Source organism: Ammodytes marinus (assembly GCF_949987685.1).
Source record: "Ammodytes marinus genome assembly, chromosome: 6".
Classification (NCBI taxonomy): domain Eukaryota; kingdom Metazoa; phylum Chordata; class Actinopteri; order Uranoscopiformes; family Ammodytidae; genus Ammodytes; species Ammodytes marinus.
In genome coordinates, this window is record NC_137235.1 from 7,977,799 (window position 1) to 8,000,581 (window position 22,783).

At 39.4% G+C, this 22,783-nt stretch overlaps 2 protein-coding genes across 3 annotated transcripts in view; both read right to left on the bottom strand.

The window, feature by feature from the left end:
* Positions 1 to 5,369, bottom strand: part of tmem131l (transmembrane 131 like) — a 28,150-nt gene extending 22,781 nt beyond the window's left edge. For both annotated transcript variants that reach the window (XM_080029189.1, XM_080029188.1), the window contains exons 1-3: positions 5,197 to 5,369; positions 4,382 to 4,455; positions 621 to 664 (exon numbers count right to left, since the gene is read on the bottom strand). In XM_080029189.1, the coding sequence (XP_079885315.1) occupies positions 621 to 664; positions 4,382 to 4,455; positions 5,197 to 5,320 (242 nt within the window). In that variant the 5' untranslated portion in view covers positions 5,321 to 5,369. The remainder of the gene's footprint in view (positions 1 to 620; positions 665 to 4,381; positions 4,456 to 5,196) is intronic.
* Positions 5,370 to 6,552: 1,183 nt separating this feature from the next.
* On the bottom strand, positions 6,553 to 22,252 carry mnd1 (meiotic nuclear divisions 1 homolog). Its single transcript, XM_080030082.1, has 8 exons — positions 22,129 to 22,252; positions 20,640 to 20,705; positions 19,749 to 19,806; positions 17,703 to 17,851; positions 16,662 to 16,736; positions 16,430 to 16,544; positions 10,444 to 10,488; positions 6,553 to 7,713 (listed from the first exon to the last, which is right to left on the bottom strand). Exons 1-8 carry the CDS (start codon positions 22,129 to 22,131, stop codon positions 7,607 to 7,609), a joined length of 618 nt encoding a protein of 205 aa, XP_079886208.1. The 5' UTR covers positions 22,132 to 22,252; the 3' UTR covers positions 6,553 to 7,606.
* Positions 22,253 to 22,783: the final 531 nt, after the last annotated feature.

The window sequence follows — 22,783 nt, forward strand, 5'->3', positions numbered from 1 at the left end:
ACCTTCAGTCTTACCACACTGAAACCACACCACGTCGTTTGTCTGTGTGAATACAAAAACATGCCACCAACCGATATTTTAATTCTGCATGTTAAATAACCCATTTGACAGACCTCTACAGTGTGCTCACATCAATCCAGAGCATAACACTTCTTGTATGTTCATACTATAGTGCAAAATCATTCTGTGGTGATGTAGCAGTAGGCTTGTTTTTCCATTGAACCAACCTACGTCACACGCCTGCATTCATTCTGTCTTACAGTATAATTCAAGTCTACGCTTCACAAGAGAAAACACTTCAGTATGATGCAATCTGTATGTTGGTTTGGGGGCATGTCAGTAATTACTCGGCGGAATATCTCTACCTGTTCCCAAGTGCCATTATGAGCAGGTGGAAACCTTTCATCAGATTCATACTCTACATATGCTATTAAAATTAATGCTGTATGTGTGTTTGACTTTCTCTGACCTATATTTGAACTAGCACAGTAAGATTTTCATCTGGGATTGCTGACTGTCATTGATGTGTTATACATTACAAATGTGTGAAATAAAGCCACAGATAAGTTTCAGTTGTATGCAGTTCCCACAAAAGACAAAGTAAAAAAAAATATGCTTACCCGTCTTCAAGTGGAAGACCATCTTTTCTTCGTTCCTTCTCCACCTGAAAATGAAAGTAAAACACAATTTAGTGAATATGGTCAAAACGACAAAAACTACAGCCCATTCATTCTACATTCAGTGTTTCTTACGCAGCACCATATGAGGAGTTTCTCTGGGATGTGGATCTACTGGTTTGCCAAAGGGCCTTCTGGCCAATGATTTTCATAAACAAGAGGACGATGATACACCACCAACTGCTCTGAAATGTTTCACTGTATATCGGCATCAAAGGTTTTATTTTGCATAAAATATGATTTCCCTGTACATAAACCATGCAGGCGATCCATAATAGCCTTGGGAAACTTAAACTGGCATTCCATCTTTTCCACCCGACTCTGAGGTTAGACAGGCCTCAGTTAGACATGCTGTATTTCTCAGAGAAAAACCCAATGAACACATCCAGTTTGTTGTCCATGACATGTTCTTACACTGTGTGTGCAGTATTACTGAATGAATAGAGGATCTGATGAAGATCGGAAACAGAACAAAAAACACAAAATATAATAGTCGTAATTGGTAATCAGGTTACAATTCAATATAGTGCAAGATAACGTTGACATTTATTTTCGTTTTAATTTTCTTAGATTAGCACTTTTTACAAGTATCTTCTACAAACCGTATTAAATTAATTATACAGTTTTGTGTTAGTTGCTATGACAGCAAGAAAAGTCCCACTGGATTAATAAAATATTTATCCATCCATCAATAACCTAATTTCAATGCTGCAGGAGGAAAATATAGACATATCCAGACAGTAATTCTAATTGACTCTCTCTTACTTTGTAGCACTCATTTTTTTCTCTCCAAGGTAAGGATTCAGAACATACTTCCACACAGACAATTATCTGAAATCAAGTAAACCGGAATGATTGGGGAAAATCTAGTTGTGTTGAACCATGTGTACACTTTAAATTATTGCCTAACCAGATTACACATTGCATGTTTTTACACACAGCATGAGTTTTCTCCTTCAGTTCATTCCTCTTGAGGGGAAAACTGACCAGTAGTAGTACCCTTGGTGGTTTATTGACAAATCCAAACAAACCCTGATTAGTGAGATAATGGTGTGTAATCTATTTTGTAATTTGATCAAAATGAAATCAAAGCCAGTCTGCAAAATGAGGCAACCTACCCTGAGGCAATAGTTTCAAAATACACACGCCAGCAGTTCTACATGAAAACCATAAACAAGGAACATGGGCAACATACACTTTTCTATTCACTGATCATGTCTTACTAAATAAGTGACAGAAAATTACAACACAGCAGCAGTTCAAACCGCAATGCAAACACTTAACTATGGCTGGGTAGGTTATTTGCAACATGCATGTTCTACAGAGATAAACTGTGGTCTCTTTATAGGTAGAACATACAGTTTCCATAGGAACCATCTGGGGCCTTATGGTTACATCATGGCTTCATGTTCACATTGCAAAACAACACCAATTTAGAACAAGTATGAGTATAGTTGATGTCTGAAACACTACTATAATTCCTGATATGTAAGTCATTATCTCCTCTGCCATCTTCCCACCTGCTATAAACCTCTCTAGGTAACCTGCAAGCCAAACACACAATTTAAGGAACAAACTATTGCTATAATGACATTATTAAAAGCACAGATAGTAAATACTAATGATGTGACCAAAATACATTTAAACCAGTACAATGTTGTCATATTGATTATCCAAGAGGAAGCAACTACCTTTAAATGTTTGGGGTGTATGACACTGGATGAGCTAAAAACAGAAATTTCTATCCATAATATACGTTAATCTCTTTGAGAGTTTCTCAAGTCAATTTGGCGATAATGTACTCCATCATACAATACATTTACTGCAATATTAGCTCTGCTATTCTATTTATGCTTTCTATAAGTGCACATCCGTTTTCCAAGCATGGCAAAAGATACAGGGTCCAATGGATGTATCCTTGTTTAAGTCTACAGCTTTAAAGGCCCCCAGCACCTTAGAAGCCTGGCGAATTAATGTATTAGTCAAAGAGACTCAGACAAACTGATTTTCCAGCCGATTAAGTACAGCAATGACACATTCGGCTGAGGTGTTCATGTGAGCTATTAAAGCACAAGGAATATTCCAACGTAGAACAGCACCATTTGTAGTTGCAGGGATTTTAAGACCAATGCAGGGATTTAAGACATACGACCAGGGTCTGTGTACAAAACACAAAACTCAAATAGGCAGATGAAAGAGATGTAAACCTAATCTAATCTTACAATGACTAGGGGACTGGAAGCCACGTAGTTTAGACTCACAGTCAATCCAAACACATGATCCTTTGTCAAATTCAAAACACAAGTCGATGTTTACAAAATAAGTAACAAGGGTAAGGTACGGGATGAAGATGGCAACTATTGTCAGCTGTAGTTATGCAAACAAAACGGACATATCCGATTTGATTTTTACTCTGCATCATGGCACATGACACTTTATCTCCTGCATCGCCGCTTCAATGCGCCCATAGCAACCTACAGTACGCTACTTAACTAGCAGCACTTGAAATATAGAAGAAAGACACCCATGTCATGCTCTATTTCACATGGCCCATGTAACTGAGACAGTCGCTCCATTCAACACTGCCTGTCTAAACATGACGCCTAACAATGTCAACAATTCTGCCATCTGCCAATTGGTCAGCAAGGTAGAGCAGAGTGGAAAATATATGTCCAACAACTGTCTGCCTCCCTCCCTTTATTTGAGCAATCTTATTTATTTTTTATGTATCCAATGACCTATACGCATTATCTTCAAGGTTGAATTTACTCTGTTCGTGTTATCTATGGTAATTACAGCATAGCACAAATTGCAAAGTAAGTATTTAACTAAAACATAGCAACAGAGTCAACATAATCTTTATCGAAGGTAAACCTGTTTTATTTTCCTTTTATTTGCCTACCATTCATCCTTGAAAAACAAGCAGACTTGAATAGAATTAAGAAACTACTTTGGTGTAATGTGCATTATCATTTATTTCCATTTTCAAAGGCAACCAAATTGTCCATGCTATTTACATCTGTCAACAAAGGCCTGCAGGAAATGCCACACCCCCCCTCAGGTAGCATGACAGTCAGCTGGTGACCTCATGACACCTTATCAGTTCACACTGTGCTTCTGCTGTTTGTGCTTGTCTGGCTGCATGATTACAAAATAGCATACACCTACCTACTTTCAAATGTTTTTCAAATTGTAATTCAGGTGCTTCAAAAAAGCATGTGCACAACAAACACTGCATAGAATGCAAACTACAGAAAGAGGAAATAATTGCAAAGTGTTAAGCAGGATAGGACTGCAGTCGTTTTCATACACTGCCTCGTTCCAAACTTGCTCCCAGTGTGTACTACACACTCAACTCCACAATGGACACTATGTACAAAAGAAAATAAGGAGGAGCCACATGGCAGGTGGCCTCCCGCTCTGGTTTCATTTCTGCATTAAACTTTGGATACAAGCTATATTTCTACATAATTTGCAAAGTGGTATGATGACAAAAAGTCGTGTATGTTTACATGTTCATATTTCCTAATTAATAAATACGCACAACTCGAATCGCTGCAAAGTGGAGCCAAAACAATGGGGATGCACCAACCGCACACGTGCTCCTGCATCTGTCTGGGAGGCTGTTAAAGTGATTTGTGTGTGTTTGTTTTTTGCATAATGGATTCTCTCGATTCACAACCAATAAATACATTGATGATTACCTGAAGTGGGATTAATGGGTCTGCGTCTTCTGGTTGCCAGACCTCGACCACGCCGGTGGACATCTGGCTCAGAGCTTTGTGGGAGCAAGAAATTAAATTAACAGTGAGATGTTAGGTTGGGAAAAGGGGCGACACGGAAAAGGCAACCGACTGAGAATGCGTCAGATTTAAGCAGTCAAAACAATTGAACTGCATACTACCAATATATGTTATAATTGGGGCCATGACGAATGAATAAAGTGAAACGGCGTTGATGATAATCACTCAGACAAGTGAGGAAATGACTTCGCCTCGCTACAAATGACAAAGGCAGTTCGCTAGCTGCTTCATTAGCAGGAAAGGTTAGCTCGGTGGCTATCGAACTTGGGAAACATATCCTGCCACTGCGGTACACACGACTCTTTTAACCGTGTGAGGTTAGCTCACAGCAATGTATGGCTTTACTAAAGTAACCCTTAATAGCCCATCTTATGTTAAGATAATACGTTACTTCCCTACCTGTGGAAGTTATTGTTTCGTTTTACCAAACAGCAGAGTGGACTGAGGGCTAGCATGAACTAGCAGCTTGACAAAAACATTAGCGACAACCCTTTTTCATGTCGGTAAAAATAAACAGAAGTAGCAAATGGAAAATATAGTCACACTAATACGTTTGTTTTAATTTGAAATACAATTCGGTCATTTTAGCCTGTCACAAATATTCTTCATTTATAATGTCTACTGTCAAGTCTAGCTAACTTAACGTTTTTTTCTCAATTTTTTGCAACCGTCGTTTTGCACCTCCGAGGCAGGTTAAAATAAAGGTGAGTACCAACCTTGCAACTGAGCCCCTCCGTGCTGTACGCAGGGTAAAAGTAATTGTAGTATTCCTAGTAGTATATTGATCCACGTTTTCCTGTGACAGTGGCTGCCTTGCTGGAAGTCGTGTAGCCCCGCCATGCTGCCCTCTCTCCGCTAGCAGCCTGCCGTGTGTATCGCTGCGCTGGTCTTTCTTTCTCTCACCAGGCACAAGCAGCAGCAGCAGAGGCAGCTCCCTCCCTCTGGCCCTCCCCGCCTGCTCACACACATTGTGCAGTGACTGAGGGCCGTCACCAGTGCCACTCACAACAACGCTGTTTACGTGTCTTTTACTGAAGAAATAACAAACTCAACCCAACAAAAATTAAATATTGCATGCATACATGTATTGCCTGCGCATGTATAGCCCAATGAACCCTTAAAGATCCAAGATCGTATTGATCATGTGCGTAACAATTACAGGAGCTGTTGTTGGCCATGAGATGTATAAAGGCTATAGAGGAACACCCAAGTGAAGAGACAATCGAAATATGTGTAACATAAATGTAAAATAAAATAGACTCCCTTCTGTGCCGTAGAAGAGACTCATCATGGCACAACAACTCACAATCAGAAGAAATTAACTATGCATAATTCTAGGCCTATCTATCTAAATAAAATGTACTTTACATGGAAAAGAATACTTTAAAATAGTAATATAAACATTGTAAACAGATGTAACACTATGACCAGGAGCTCAAGGGTTCAACAGTGTTATGAGTGATTATTATAATTTTTTTTACAGTGTTGCCTTGGTTGACAGGCAGTTCGAAAATGCTGTGCAATAAAAATAAAAAGCACGATATAATCTTTTTGCGTATACTTTAGGTTAAGCATTTAGACTTGTGAGGACGAACACAGCTGCAATTAATAGCCTATCAAGTTAGGAACAGTGAGAGAAAACTACAGTATGCACGGCCTCCTGGGACAGCTTTTACATTCAACATGTCAAACTCGTGAATCATAGTAACGACAGGTTGGGCAGGTACATACATGAACACACACTCGGGTTACTCTTCTGTGGGTGTGTCAGTTCCAGCAAACTAAACTGCAGGGAGGAATTAAGAATACTTTTTTGCTGGATCAGTTTTGTGTCAATCTTCAGTGCACTTCTAATAAGGGGCTTAGTGTTGTTTTGTAAGAGCACTGACATTTCCATGTGCACATTGTTTAGAAACAGCTTATTTTTATCAGTATAAAATAACTGAACGTCCGCATTAGGAAGCATTATAAATAAGAAACCGCCAACACTTTTAATCTGAATAGCACAAGGATGTTTGCAAGGATGTATATATTTTTCATAAAATCTGACCTTTAATGATGACATGGTCCCCTTTAATGGCTTGCAGATAAACAAAATAACTTCACATTTGGAAACTTTACAAACAAAAAGGCTAGTCATGAATCAACAGAGAACAATGTTTGCATATCACTTCTCTACTGTAAAGAAAACATTTGAAATATAAATCGACAAACGTGACAACTTGGTCATTGAGTAAACACAGAACACATTACCTCTACAACACTAACTACCTCTTCTGCATCTGGTTTGACAGAGAAAAGGGGAGGGAAATAAGAGGGGCAATGCACATTCTAGACATGTCATGACAACAATTTTCCTTATTTTGCTCATGCAGAAAGTGAGTGTGCAGCTCTGGGAAGAAAAAAATGCTCTGATGTTTGGGGTAAGATTTTGCACCAAAAAAAGACAGCACAAGAGATAAGAGGCCTAATACATTTGTACACTGCACAAAAAACATTTTGAAATGGGGAGAACTGCAAACAACATGCTTGTAAAACTCAGAGGGACATTTTATATGCAACATGAGAAAATTATTATGGCAAAAAGTAAACTTACTTGAAATATTGACAGTACTTGGTAGACATAACATATCCTAAACATGTCCTCTGTAATTATATTCTCCCCTTTTCAGCAGGATACTGCTCACAAGGAGAAAAAAAAGCACAAGCATTTCATTCCAAACCATCTGTTTAAACCATTTTAATTTGATCATTGGCTGCACAGATGTGATACGTTTTGATTCCTTTCCATCACCAACTTGGGGTTCTCAGTTTTCATGTGAGCAGGTGTCCCAAAAGTCAGGCTGCTAGGTTGTGTTTATGACAGACCCCTCGTCACCCCTCACAGCCACAAATGGTTGGTGCTGCTCTTCTCTGGTTGCAAAGCAAAACATAGCTGCTGATACAATCCATCTGTCACAGCACCAATACTGATAGCCATCCTTCTTCAAAACCGACTCCAGGCCACAAATATGAATCCAGGTGCATTTATCTTTTATTTTTTAATTTACTCCAATATGCAGATATAAACTAGAACTATTATGGGAAAGTAAACTGTCTTATTTTTAATTTCAGGAAAGCTGGCAGTCAGTCCATGTAGTCAAAGTCCTCAGGGATCCCAAAGGCTTTATTAATCCGGCTGTCATCGAAGGAAAACTTCTTCTTTGTCCATGACTTGATGGCGAAAATATTGTCTAAACAACAGAAATCAAAACCATTGATCAATGAACAGAAGTACACGGATCCAGCATCATTAAGTCTGATAGATAGCTCAGGCAGTCTTGGATTAGGAGAATATTCCTGGACAAACGTGCCAATCTGCCTCACTGTTCTGAAGCACTTGCTCAATGCTGGTTTGGCGAAAGTTGAGCTATTTTGGCTGAATATTTGATTATTACTTGAACAAAGAATCTTTCCCACCAGTGATCATGTCCCACACCTGAAAATAATTTGGGCAATTAGGAGGAGCGGATGGGTCATAACAACGCCCGGGACACACATCCGCGTCTACTGCCCGTCTGTGTCTGCCTTTTTTTCGGCATGCGCATTAACAGATGCGTGTCTCTCTGCTTAAACGGATAGAGAAATAATCTGTTGACTGTCATATTGACATCACACAAGCAGCATTAACTATAGTTTAACCATCTCTGGTGTGTCTTTAAAAATAAAACCTCCCACCAGTGCAAATGTGCCATTTTCCTTTTCTTTTGCCATCTTGATATTAATGGGGATTATTATTATATATCCAAAAGAAGCCTACAATAGATTCTCTCCCCATGGCTGTAATCATAAATGACAATAACCTTATGTTCTATCCATTGTAGTTTATTTTACAATCTAAAAGGAATCTCTATAAATTGAATGAACGTGTCTTGTAGAAGTGATTCATAGGACAAGCTGTAAACTTGGGAGGTGTCAAAAAAAGGACAAATCAAAGAGCTTCCTGTAGATTATCAACTGTTCTATCAAGAGTTTAAGGGCCCGTGTCCACCTAACGCCTTTTTCCCACCGCAAGCGCCTTTTTTCAATTGATTCCCCATGAGAAGCGGCCGCCTCGGCAAAAGGCGGCCGCTCTGAGAAAAGGCGCAGCGCCCAGCGTTTGTGGGAGCAGATTAGGAGAACACTTGATTCGCTGTATTTTTTCTCTCCTACGGATCGTTTCATGCGCACACATCAGCCTACAACTTGCTCCGTGTGTGTTTGCAGGAGCCGCGATAACTCCTCATCCAAACAGAGGATGGTGGAAAGTATTCTCTGTTTCATAAGACTACTCATATTACAATGTAACGATTTAAATAGAAAACAGCAAGCCCAAACAGTTAAACCAGTGTTGATAGGTCTGACTGACAGGTGACGATCAGCTTTTCTCTCCCGCGATCACAGCACTCTCTCTCCCAGCTCATAAAACGCTTGAAAAAAGCGGTCGAAAAAAACGCTCAGTAGACACACTCCCGAGGGCACAGCCAGCGTTTAACGCTGGAAAAAGGCGTTAGGTGGACACGGGCCCTAAGTCATGAATTCTGAATTATACTAGTGACCATGCCTTTCACTGAAGCCCTTCTTATCTCTGTACTCAAGTTTTGATATGACAACATGCAGCTGAAGTGCAAGTGATTATCAGAGTCAGGGCTTGTATGCAAAGTATTTATGTATGGGTGTGTCTCGGTGTTATGAGGCTACAGGTGAAAGAAGCACAACTTCAATTTTGACAAGTAAGTTCTGCTGTCAAAGAAAAAGTTGCCGCCGCAAGCATTTCAACACATGGGGCGGGTCTGTTACGTAAGTCTGTTGTGCTTCACAACAAGACGCTGAAATAACAACAGAGAAATGGCAATAAAAGCAGTGTATGTTAAATGTCTTAAAACCTCTTCACCTAGGCCTGGAAGAAATAGCTTTGCAGTATTGACTTTGGTGTTTGGCAAAAACGCAACAGAGAAATACATTTGTTAAAAACGCAGAGCAGATGTATAGCGGTGCCGAAATAATGCGGTTGTTTGAAACAGGAAAGCTGAGAACATTACAGCTTTGAGTGAAACATTGCACAGTCCTCGTGGTAAACTGTGCTGTACTCGCTGCATAATATGTATTAGTTTGGTAGTGTCCACTCCAGATGAGGGAAGTACGAGTCATGTAACAGGGGGGAAATGACTCATAGTTTTTTAAAATTAGTATAATTATATGGAAGTAAAGCAGAAAATGTGCCAACTGAAACCGACAACATGACTTTGTTGACCGGTTGCAGTGAATGTTGACTTAAAGAGTCAAGACACCATAGGATTTGCTGGTTGCCATGATCCCCAAAGGTCAGCAGTCTCCCAGGTTACGTCTTAGGTCAATGAGTCTATGTGTTGACTCCTGAGTGGTGACGCGCTAAAGGTTAAGTTCCCTTACAGCTGGAACTTTGTCAATCTGAGGGCTTTAAAGACTCATAAATGGAAAAAGCCCTGCTACAGTGTTTGCGTTATTTTTGTCCTGAATATCCACACATAACTTTCTGTAAGAGCCATAATGATCAACAGAATATTAATCTCCAACTATTTTGATATTATTTTATTGTTTAAATAATCTGCTAATCAATTTAGTATGTAAATAATTGTTAGTTGCAGCCCTGCCAATGATTGTTTTATTTTAACTATACTTTTTTAATTTTCTTGAATAGTTTAATGATGAAGAATCAACTAATCATTTGGTCCAATGTTATATTATCGAATGTTTTCTTTTGGCTATAGTACAACAAACAGCCAAAAAACATAACCAAATAATATATTATTTACTATTATATATGACAAAGAGAACGATTTAATGTTCGACTTGTTCGCTTGAGAAATAACTCCCGATAGATTGCCAAAATACTTGTTGTTGTTGTTGTCTTGATTGCCTACAGTATAACATGAGAGTGCATTAAGAAAGATAAGATGACTCACCTGTCCACCTGGAAACAGCTTCTTTTGCTACAAGATTTGACTTCTCTGTAAAACAAAAACATATGACAAATATGTGCATTATACATCATGTACAGTGTGTTAAGACTGAATTAAATATCTGTACTATCATTTGCACCCCTGGAAAGAAGAGAAAACATGCAATCAACTTAAATGTTAAGGTTACCTTCAGGTAAATATAAGATAGTTCCCTTAAGCCAGCTTGGCAGAATTGCTCAAAACAATTTGGCCTCAGAATAAAACTGTTCTTCAACAAATGTAATCTAAGTCCACTAAATTAAATTGAATTATATTAAACTGTCACTGAACACTGTCACTGGACACAAAACGTAGTGGGAGAGTGGACATGGAGGTCTGAATCTGAAGCAAACAATATCCTTTCTGAAGGAAAGTATGGTGGGTGATGGTTGGATGGCTTCAGCCTTCCTGTATGAACAAGTGGTGATTTTCTAAAAAATGTAAGTTGACAGTTAAGATAACACTTCCCCTGCAGCTGTAGCCTGAAAGAGCCTGTCTAGAAATCTGAAATAGAGCTGAACAATGTGTTCTTACTGCATAGCCCTTAAGTTTAAAGTGACATATTTGGTGACCCATAAAACTGAATCCTAAAAACAACAGCAGGCAACATCCACCTAGAATAATCACTTTCCGTTCACCAGCAGTGAAAGCTATTGTTGTATCCATATTAACTACCACCAGACAGTTATTTGGCTGCTGTGCTAAGGAAACCGGGCTGTGGCATCCCTAAAATCCAGCCAATACAAGTTATTTTAGGTCGGGATCAGTTTACCGCTCTCCCCCCCCCCCCCATTTTTTTGTTCTTTGAGAAAAATCATAGGCAATCTGGACTGGATCAGTAGCAATGCACGGCACACGATATCTGCTATGGTTGTCACACTTGTTGGCATACATTGCAAAAGCCTAAAGGGGAAGTTCTCTCCACGCATTTTGTTTTTTAACAATGACCCAGTGTAAGCGAAAAATATCCACAGAAAATAAATAGCAGCTGCAGGTGGGAGGGACTGAGTTGAACAACTTCTGACTCACCGTGGACCTGGAGATGATGCAATTTCACATTATATATATGAAAATGTGGACGCCAAAAGAAACCCAACGAAGAGATACATGAACAGAGCATGGGCAATGGTCTCAACCACTAACACACAGACCCAGGCAGACGTCATGGCCCACTGAGATTTGACTTTTTTCTTTTCTTACTGGAATCGTAAATGAGTTTGGGTAAGCAAACGAGTCAGTCTCCCTGGCCAGACGTTAAAAACGCAACCTAAACAATGAACAAAATAATATATTTCATGAATATAAAATAAATAATAAAGATCATGCAGAAGATAGAACAGTGCATGTTCACAAATAAATAATGCCACAGCTTAACACATGGTAGTTCACTAATATACATCCAATATAAATGGAAGAGAAGACAAATGAGAAAGGATTTATAAGACAGATCAATCACAAACAACTTATTTCATTGCTAAAAAAGTAATTAGTAAGTAGTACATCAAAAAACTACTTGTTTTCTATGTTCTATGGTTCCCCTTCAATATCGTTGTAAATTAAGGTGTGTTAAAGTATGTCAATGATTTCAACATTGATTTGTGTTTCCTCATACCTGCCATGCATACTATGTCTGCAGCTGTGATTTCTTCTGCCCTTCCCATGTTTACTGGTTTTGAACTCCACCCGTTACCACACCAGCAGCTTATTGGCATATGGGTATGGGCGTGGTGTGGTAACCATTGTCAAACATTTTGACCTGACAAACCCAACTTGTATCAAAAGGCTGTCTGTCCTCTTGTTGGCACAGCCACTTATAGTTTCAGTGGGAAATACAATGAGCTTGATTGTGCTTTCAATCGTACTATAGTCCGATTTAATGATAATACTTACTAATACTACTTATACTCTAACGGCCTACACACACATCCTGCGTCTACCTCTGGAGCGCGTCGCGTTACCTTACTGCTGCGTCTCTCGGACTTTTCTCGGACACACATGCAACGTCTCAGCAGCTGCTGCTGCTGCAGCGCTGCTTCTAAAAGCCCTATCTTTCTACATAGAGTTTTCATAGATAATTCCCATTAAAATGAAGTTCTTTCATGTCATCTATGATGCATATGATTTTATATTGAGTCTGGACAGTAATCCGTGCGCCCCATTGCCAGTTTTTTTCTTTTTTTTGGCCATATTTTCGCTTGTTGGAAGTTTTATTTTGAAGGGGACACACCAGGAAATGGTGAAACTACAGCGAAAGCTGCCAGTATGAAGTCAATATGACTCTCAGCAGAGTATTTCAAAAATCACTTTACTGATTTATACGGGCGAGAGAGGGGGGGGGGGGGGGGGGGGTGGTCGGGGAAGAAGAAGGCCGTAGACACCGATAGAGCAACGGAAAACTGAAATCTTTTTTATTTCTTCACTATATTGGATCTCTATATGTGTCATTTATCCAAAAATGAAAAGCCAGAACTAATTGAAAATTAGGTTTTAAATCCCTCGGATTTTGATTGCACAATTAAATCGTGAAATAAAGGGATTATTCGCGTATACGACTGAGGGATGTTTTATTTTGAAATAACGGGTAAACGTGTAACTAGAGTGAATGCTGCTGGTATGACTGTCAGCAGAGTATTTCTCTATCAGTTAAAGCACAGAGACGCGAGAGAGACGCGCTGCTCTCAGAAAAAAAATAGGCGAGCCTCCTGGGCGACTGTGGCTCAGGTGGTTAAGCTGGTTGGCCAATGATCCTAGGGTTGGCGGTTCGATCCCAGCCCGGCCACTTGTGTCATGGTCGTTGTGTCCCTGGGCAAGACACTTCACCCACCTTGCCTCGTGTGAATGTGTATGACTGCTGTATGTTTGAGGTGGTGGTCGGAGGGGCCGATGGCGCTGAATGGCAGCCTCACTTCTGTCAGTCTGCCCCAGGGCAGCTGTGGCTACTATGGTAGTTTACCACCACCGGTATGACTGTGTGTGAACGAATTGTCTGGAACCCTGTAAAAGCGCTTTGAGTATCATGAAAGGCGCTATATAAATCCAAGCAATTATTAATTATTAATTATGAGGTGAAGGGGAGCGTCGCTGCAGACGTGCCTCCGACGCGCCTCAGCAGTGCGTCTGAGGTTGGATGTGTGCTCGCTCTACGTTGATTTCACAGTCTGTGACAAAAAGTCAGACGCAGACGCGAGGTAGACGCGCAGTAGAGGTAGGATGTGTGTGGGGGCCGTAACTCCAATCCACAAATACATTTGGAGATTTTTACCCCACCTGTTGCTTAAACAGTTTATTGGTATCCATTAGTGTGGAAACCAAATATACTAAGCTGCATAATAATAATCAACACAAATTTGCTTTTAAGATGCTTTATAAATGATGAACAGGTCTGAGCCCATTCGGCAAGTTCAGGCCAACTCCTTCAGCAGTAGACATAATGTCATACGCTCTTTGCATAAGTGCACACAGCTCTCAAGAGCACAATTCAGGTTTTACTAAGGGGAGATAGTTATCTGTATCAAAGCAGTGTGTGTGTGTGTGTGTGTGTGTGTGTGTGTGTGTGTGTGTGTGTGTGTGTGTGTGTGTGTGTGTGTGTGTGTGTGCGTGTGTGTGTGTGTGCGTGTGTGTGTGTGTGTGTGTGTGTGTGTGTGTGTGTGCGTGTGTGTGTGTGTGTGTGCGTGTGTGTGTGTGTGTGTGTGTCAGTGGTTGAAAGACAACATAAAAAAGATCTGTAGGCATGTGGAGACAGTGATTCATTTGAAAACAAAGCACAATAGACTGAAAGTAAAAGGACGCTAACTATTGAATTTCTGCATTGAATCTGGCTACATTATCTGTATTTATGATCTGTATCAAATGATATAACTTTTGTGAGGGTATCATACACATACAAGTTGGAGCAGAACACATACATTACATAGTTGAGGGTCTGATATTTAGCCATAGCCTCAATTTGCAGCAGAGAGAACCAGAACCAGTGTGAGTCAGGGAATCTACTTTTATCAAGTCAAAACACAAATCCCTGCCACAAGTCAGGACAACTCCACATACAGTAAAGAACACACAAGTTCATAAAGATGTTAATAGATAGAAAGGCCCTGGATCCTCATATACCCCCAGGGAATAGAGCGAGATCATATGACCAGTATGGCTTTACATTTTCTACTGAAAACCATTATTCTAGAGTCAGCGATTCTGAGGAACGCTTGTTGTCAAAATCATTTTTTGTCAAAATCAGTTAATATCTTCTCACGATTCACTACCTGTCCGTACTGTGTGTGCGTTGAAGAAAAAAATCTGGAGTTAATACATTGCCTAGGCTCTATAAACGGTCATGTTGCTAGCTACAGTGGGCCCCTTTTGTTTACATCACCTTTGTTTACATACCAGTTTACAGAGCCCAGCTGCATTTGACAAAGTACTTAAATAATAGACTGATCTTGATGAGTCTTCAAAGACATTTTGGCCTAAAGTGAATGTAATAACTTTATCTGTAAGATCGTTCTGACATTTTTCTTAAACTGAGCGCCATAAATAACTGAATTACAACTAATTTCAACAGAAAATCATTATCCATGTGAAAATTCATTGTGAAACAATACTGTAATGTAGGAGTGGAGAACACAGCAGAACTGCGTGCAGACTAAATGCATGCTTGGTGGAGCATTGGGAGGTGCAGGTAAACAGACCAGATATTTTTATGACATAACACGTGTGTTAATAAAGTAACACACACCCTTTACCACAGGGCAACTGTAACATGAACACTGAAGGCCATACAGGATTTTTGTAATACCACCAATAGCTGTGTGCATTGTGCAGACATACTATAGAACAGCCAGTTAAAAAGTAATGGCCAGTGGCCTCGCCTTCGTGTCTTTAAAAGCTCTTAACTCCAAACCCTTTGAGCTGAGAGGTCAGAGGTTACAAAGTTAATTTAGACAGCGTTTGAAATTGTCATGCAAGTCTGAAGATCAGGCCAAAAAAAGACACCTTTGTCTGAGCAGGAAGTCTCACACTGTTCACACGTACCGCTTGTATCAAGATACAACACGTTTGTGGTTCAGGCTGACGGTAAATCTGAGATAAGGGCGCATCACAAATGCATGTAGAAGTGACCACCTGTGATATGTTTGCACTTCCTCACTCACATTTTACATAAACCTTGAGAAACTGTTACCCTGCTGCTAAACAGACACACGTGTACAATGCACAACCAGCATCTACCTACACCTTAAAATAATTAACAAAGTTTTGTTACACAGGCATAAGCATTTATACAGTTACACTACACATTTATGTTATCAAATGTGTCCCTGGTCACTGTAGAACTTGGTTAAATTAATTTGATCACAGCATATCTTAAATGCATTTGGATGCCTTCACAGCTTATTCAGAGCCATCTGTACATTCAAGATCGCATTCAGTGAAATGTCAGAGAATAGAATCTTTTACATGTCTGCGTTTGTTTTTTAAGAACTATACGAGTAGGTGATTTTGACTGGTGGCCAACTTTATTGCAGTACTGTGTTGAATGATTGATGTGCTGAACAGCTAAAAAGAAAAAGGAAAATGAAGGAGAGAAAAGTCTGCAAACTACAGTAGGTCTTATTTTGATCAATCCAATATTTGACAATTCCTGGGAGGCTACATCAAAATAATTGGATTGTACTATAATGTTCTTTTCTTGGACGTTGCCCAACTCTTTGCTCTGTCTTTCTCAATAATGAGCGATTCTCATTGGCGGCACCATCTGGTTCGATAAGCCACCTGATGTTAACCTCCAGAGCCCCATGCTGTCAGATCATTTATCAGTTGTTTACACCTGGCAAACATTTTCAATTTTCACAGAGGGAGGTTTTATTTCATGACTATCGTTCTGGACCGCACTGCATTCGACAGGAGGCTGGATTTCTCTGTTCAGTGATTGCAGTTGATTTGATTCATCTGTACTCACTCATCTCCTTGACAACCTCTGGGTCACACTCTTTGTATTTCTCCAGGTCGGCCTGTAGCTTAGTTTTCTCTTCTTTAAGAGCCTTCAGCTCCTTCAACAGAGTGTTTCTCTCCTCCTGCACACACACACACACACCACACACACCACACACACACACGCACAATTAATTTAATTTCAATCGCTTTTAATTTAAAATAAATACAAGATGGGAAAAACTTTAAAATATACTTACTGTATCTTCACGTCCCACTTTGGCTTTTTCAACTGCTTTCTGTACTGTTACTTTACGCTGCTTTGCTTGGGAATTCTTAAAAAGTAAAAGAGTCTGACATTAGGCATACCAAGGAAAATAAATTATATTGTTAAAGGTATGATCTATAAATAATTTGGCACGAAGAAAGAATTGTAAAGTACACTCAAACTTTTTCATACTAGCCTATTTTCTTTCTTCTTTTATATTAAGCACACAATGTTACAATGCTGTCTTAAGTGTATTAGATCATATTAACCATCAACTTCCACATTACGAGTCTACTGGCAAATCTAATGATAAACTTTTGTGGCATGTCATCCATGCCTGTATATTGTAATGCGTATGGTACGATCACATGTCTTTACTTTGTGACAGATTGCTGCTCTACAGCATTTAATTGGCCAACAATTCTCAGAGGAGCCTCCACCACCCTCACACCATCTGTGTGAAGAGGGACACAGTATATGCAGAGAGAATTCCAAGACCAGGATCAGCAGCACAACTTTCTGTGAATCTCTCACAAAAACCACCAAATGCCTCATGAGAGATTATAATTAGAGCTCATGGGTTTGTTTTGGTTTGCTTTTTTCTGGGGAATTGATTCAGTGGAATTGATCTATTTCTTTTGAATGTTAAAAATCTGAAAATAAGATGGAAAAAATCTATGGAAATGTAACCAATCATACAAATTGAAACAAAGACACATCCTCAGAGGAACCTGCCCATAATCTTCACGTTTTTTTTTTTTTTCACTTTAATACCAGAAGTGTTTTCTGGGCTGTCGAATGCTGACCATGTTGACTGTAAACTACAGCGGAAAAAAAACACAACAACCTTGGGCATAAATCTCTTAAAATCCTTTTTTAAAAAACACAGGTGTTTGTAAGAAGAGCTGAGGAGATGATGCACATCACAGTCTCTTACGTACAGAGGGAGTTGTTCTGCGTGAACTGTGTTTCGTTTTGATACATCTGCAGTTCTTGAGATATGAGGTCACTGTTTTCACACCAACACTCTCACCTGGTTCTGCAGATCCTCCAGTTTGGACTTGCGAGCGTGCAGAGCCTTGCTGGGAAACGCCCAGTAGTAGTTGGACGTCCCCACTCTCTCAGAGTCCACCATGTTGTCATCCACCAGACTCTGCAGCACGTCCTTCACAGACATGGGAGCTGAAAGCAGCGGAGAGAGAGGAAAGCAGAGTGGATGCTATTTATGGATCGTTGATTTGATTTGTGGCCGACTTTATGATGATGATTTATGGTAGAGTTATGATTGGTACAAGCTTAGGAGACTCTAGGCAATATAACATGTATCTGACGTTAGGTAATGATATTGCAACTACTGAGGATTTAAAAAGCACTACAGCATCAGGTCTCCTTTGCACTGCTGGGGAGGCATATCACTCAAAAACTAAAGCTACACATCTGCAGCGTATCGGTCTGTTTAAGACTTATCTGAGAGAACAGTGCACGAGAGGATATAATAAGAGCAGAAGCTCCATCTTGGACAGCGTCAGCGGTGAAATGTGATACTCCCACACGTTTGCTCAGCTGTGAAACTGAAAAGGCTTATCTGCTGCGTGCGTTGAGCTGAGCCGAGGCCTGACTGAGAGGATGTTGAACAGCAACAAAAAAACGAGGATCGAAAAAATGAAATGTGCTCTGGATGGATCCACCAAACTCTGTGTGTTTTACATGACTTCAGTCTTTCCCAATCCTTTGTCTTTGCTACTCAACTCCAAACTGTTAAGCCTTTTAATGGTTACCACCATGTTATTATTACAACTCGCCAAGGGAGCTGAGATCACTCCCTCGGCCCCTTTTCTCACATTTTCTGCCCTTCTACAGGAACATGTGCCCATAATGGAGATCTCATGTTGCCCCCTTCCCCCATCACTCAGTGACTGCATCATGCCCAAGTAAGGGGGTCCAAAACATGTGCTTTTAATCACTGCAACATGATCAAGTTTCTCCAGATTTATGTTGTGTCCATTTTACAACCAAAAAAAAATCCCGACTTCAGTTCACTCGAACATACACAGCCCAGTTTTGTTCCTCAGCACTTGAAAAAATTCTGAGTTTGTTTTTTTTAAACAAAATTTCCCCTGGATACTCTCATAATGTCACGCTCCATGTTGACATAAAGGCCATAAACCAAAAAGCTTTCAAGAGTTCTCTGCACTATGAGATTCCTGCCATTGATACTGTAGGTCTGGATGTGCTTATGCAGACTAAATGCAGTTAAGATGGCAACAGCAACAGCGAGTCCTCCTTGTTGCCATGGTAATTTTGCAAGCATGTCACCACAATGTTTTCAAGAATGCGTGAGGGGCCCAATGCCTGTTGACACCCACTGTACGGACTTAAATAAATCAACAGATGGTTATTTTACTAAAAAGAATTGGTATTCATGCATTATCCGATTTAGAGCCATTATGGTTTTAGAATTATGTTCTAAAAGAAACTATGCGTGTTATATCTTTAAGGTAAAAGAAAAAGAGATGGTGATATGCTGGTCTCATTAACATACAGTACTTGCCGTATTGTGTATTCTATCAAGAGCTGCTTACTGCCAGAATATACATTTAGACACATATTACACAACATATTTTTAGACACAAGTTGTCTTAAGTTGTGGTTGACACTTCAGAGTGTTTAAGTGCAACACTAAACAGCTCTGACTAAAATAAACTCGAGCTAAGTGTTCAATGCCTATTAACATTCAAATATCTGCAGAGTAACTGAATGAAATATGGTAAATGGCTTAATCATGCAGACTTAAAAAATATAATAACAGTATGGTCTACGATGAGAATAAGCCGTTCTATTGATGCATCACTTGAGAGTGGTTCATTTTCAGAACCAGCTACCAAAAATAGTGACATCTGTACTAACCTTTGAATTTGTTTAATTGATTAAGTTACAAAGCACCTACGGGAAAAAACACACATTCAGAAAAAAAAGACCAATTTGGTCAAGAGGCAGCAAGCTGGACACATGTGGACGGACGATTTAAAAAGTCAGTGTAAATGACAAGTCTCTTATCAAGCTGTTGGTCATCACTTACTTATGCCTTTTTGCTTAGGGGCGATTTTCTCAATGTCTTTCAGCTGAAACACATCTTTCTACAAAGAGAATGAGAGAACATATTCAAGGATAAAAAAAAATGTCATCAATCATACAGTGTCATAGAACAATTAACTACTTAATATGTGTACACCAAAAGTGTTTGGCAGCATTATATTTGGACTTGGTGACATTTAGATTTTTATGGACCAGCTTAGTTCTAAAAAAGTATTTTTGAGGTTGTGTGTCAGTCCTACAGTCACTGTGACAACACAAAGATTATTTGTTTCTACTTAAAGGAAAAGTTTAAAAATCTACATTTTTAGCTTTTTGCCTCACTCTCTGGCACAAGAAAGGCGACAGAAACTGTTCCTGTAAATGTGAATGCCTTTTTGATGAAGAAATGGGCATAGGTAGCTCATCCAGGTTAGCTTAGCTCAAACAGTGTTAATGAAGGGGAGCAAGTCAAAAGATAAACTTTACAAAATCACTAAACGCTCCTGTGTGCTTGTGGGACTTTACCACGCTTAGTGTTGCGCTAAATATTTGAACACGTCATGTCATTTTAGAATTTCAGTATGTTTTTTATTTTATTTTGTGAAAATATAGAGCAACATGAATATGTATATAAGCAAGTCCAAATAAGCACACAGGAGTGTTTAGTGATGTTGTAAAGTTCATATTTTGACTTGCTCCCCTTGACTACCAGTGTTTGAGCTAATAACCTGGATGAGTGACCCATGCCCATTTCTATATAAAAAAAATTGCAAGCAAAGTTACGGGAACGGTTTCTGTCGCCTTATCTTGAGCCGGCGAAAGAGACAAAGAGCTAATCATTTATAATGTTGAACTATTTCTTTGAAACCATTATTAGCAATGTAAAGGAACTTACAGTTTCAAAGAAAATCTCCATCATGCGAGTTCTCTTCTCCTCCAAACTTAGTCCTTTCTTCTTTGACTGGAACAGAAAGGCATAAGACAACATGGAAGTTTTATGTCACGATTATCCTGTGATGCACGATATTATCCATATTATAATCATCAAACTATCCTAAAAACAATCAAAAGGGATGTTGCAGGAATACCAAATAGTATTGTTTGTCAAGAAGGAGCTTATCGATATATCGTTACTGACCAGTCAGGCACTGATACCAATTTGGTGCTGGTTCTAGTTAACCATTCCTACTGAAAATACACAACTAAAAAAGCCAAAACATTCAAATGTGTCACTTAAATGACGCAATGTGACATGCCATCCTGATCCGTGGGACCGTAATGCAAGAGGAATTTGATCAAATCCGACGTACCTTGGCTTTTTTAAACTTGAAGGATTGAATTCAGACATTTTAATACAAATGAAGGCTTACTTTTAGATTTAAATTCAGTTAGTTATAAGACGTTTTCATGATCAGCAGGAACTGTAAAGTTGACGAGCGGGACAGCTTTTTAAAGCCACTCATGAGAAATAAAGAATATCCCTATAATGGGAGTCCACCACAATCAACATATTGTGTTTGATTTTGTCCACTATAAAAACGTACATCCTCCTTTCCTAGATAGTTTAATGTAACACAATGCCGGATCATTTCAGCAACATCAGCGAAACATATTATATGAGAATAACCTCTTTTATATTCAGTCTATGGATATTACACAGCAATGAAATATACAAGTGGCATGAGGGATTGAGTGCTCCATTGGGTGCATATGCATGCATGCGTTTTTAGCAAGCAATCAAGACCATAACACTAACATGCCGCCATATTTATCTAATATTTGCAGTACTTTATAGAATATGCATTTTTAATACTGGCGGGCTGTCTATCTTTTACTGCTGCCTGTGGTGGTTCTTCATTGCACATCTCAGCACCTCAGTGTTGTTGTAATGAAACCTCCAGCCACCAGAGGCAAGACTGGGCGACGAAGAGGTTTACGTGGATCGCTGTCTCAAGGATGATGGAAAGTGGGGCTTTTAAATATTTTAAACCTCACTGACACGGTCTCTCTTTCTCGTCTCTCACGATAGTTAACATGGAAGTCCTTCTTTCCTCCACTATATTCATCTGTCCTATATTTAGAGACGTCATTTCAGTCCAGCAATTGTTGAATACAACTGGGTGTTAGTCAACTGACATCACAAACCTGAATAAATTCGACTTATTGGTTACACACTTACATATTAGTAAACGGTACACATCACTGCCAAAGCAATACGGGGGTACTATGTAGTACGAATACATATTAAAGCCATTGACCTTGTAACACATGCATTTGACGACATAAATCTGTTATATTAACTTGGTGAAAAGTTATTAATAGCTTAGCTTGGTAGCATGTATGAATGGAGAACTAACAGCAGGTGAAAGTGAACGTCTGCTTACCATTTTGTTATCTTGGTAGTTCCAACAACTCCCGATGATATTAAGGCTTTATTCACTTGTGTTGTAAGATGTTATATAGCGTAGCGATTTATGTTATGTTTATCCATAAAAAAAATCATAGCCGCTGAAGCAGTACTGAATTTCCCGCGAATGGCTGTCACGGGGGTTCTGCTCACTTCACTGCTACTCGTAAACTCTAAACTCCACCAGTTTCTCTTACCTGCAGGAATGAGTCCGAGAAATGTGTATAATGAACTCACCCTACAACAGTGTCCTATCGTTTTTAAAAGTAGAAGAGTCAATAAAACGCGTATACGGTAATGTACTTTCCATATCACATGTGAACCTAGTGAACCCGTTTGGGGAGGTTAAAAAAAAACTATAGTTTCCGATTGCAACTGAAGGCAGCATTGCTTCAGAGGGGCGGGACCATAGATATGGGCGGGACGATGTTGTTTGAGTTCACAACATGGTTTTTCGTTGCCCTTTGCTGTCTAATTAAAAAATAGGGACGGCTATATATCACAAGAAGGAATGTATAGGCCTAATACATGTTGGTAGCCTTCCAAGATTAGGCTCACGGTTTATACTGGTTTGTAACACAGCTGGCTAATTGGGTTTTCATCCATAGACTTTAAAAAAAATAGGTCTTAAC

What these genes read in the sequence shown, in the direction of transcription:
- mnd1 (XM_080030082.1), bottom strand. An exon ending in CCCTAAGCAAAAAGGCATAA is followed by an intron (nt 17,852 to 19,748) that starts GTAAGTGATGAC and finishes CGCTGCTTTCAG; the next exon opens with CTCCCATGTCTGTGAAGGAC. An exon ending in AGCTGTTTCCAGGTGGACAG is followed by an intron (nt 7,714 to 10,443) that starts GTGAGTCATCTT and finishes TCTGTTGTTTAG; the next exon opens with ACAATATTTTCGCCATCAAG.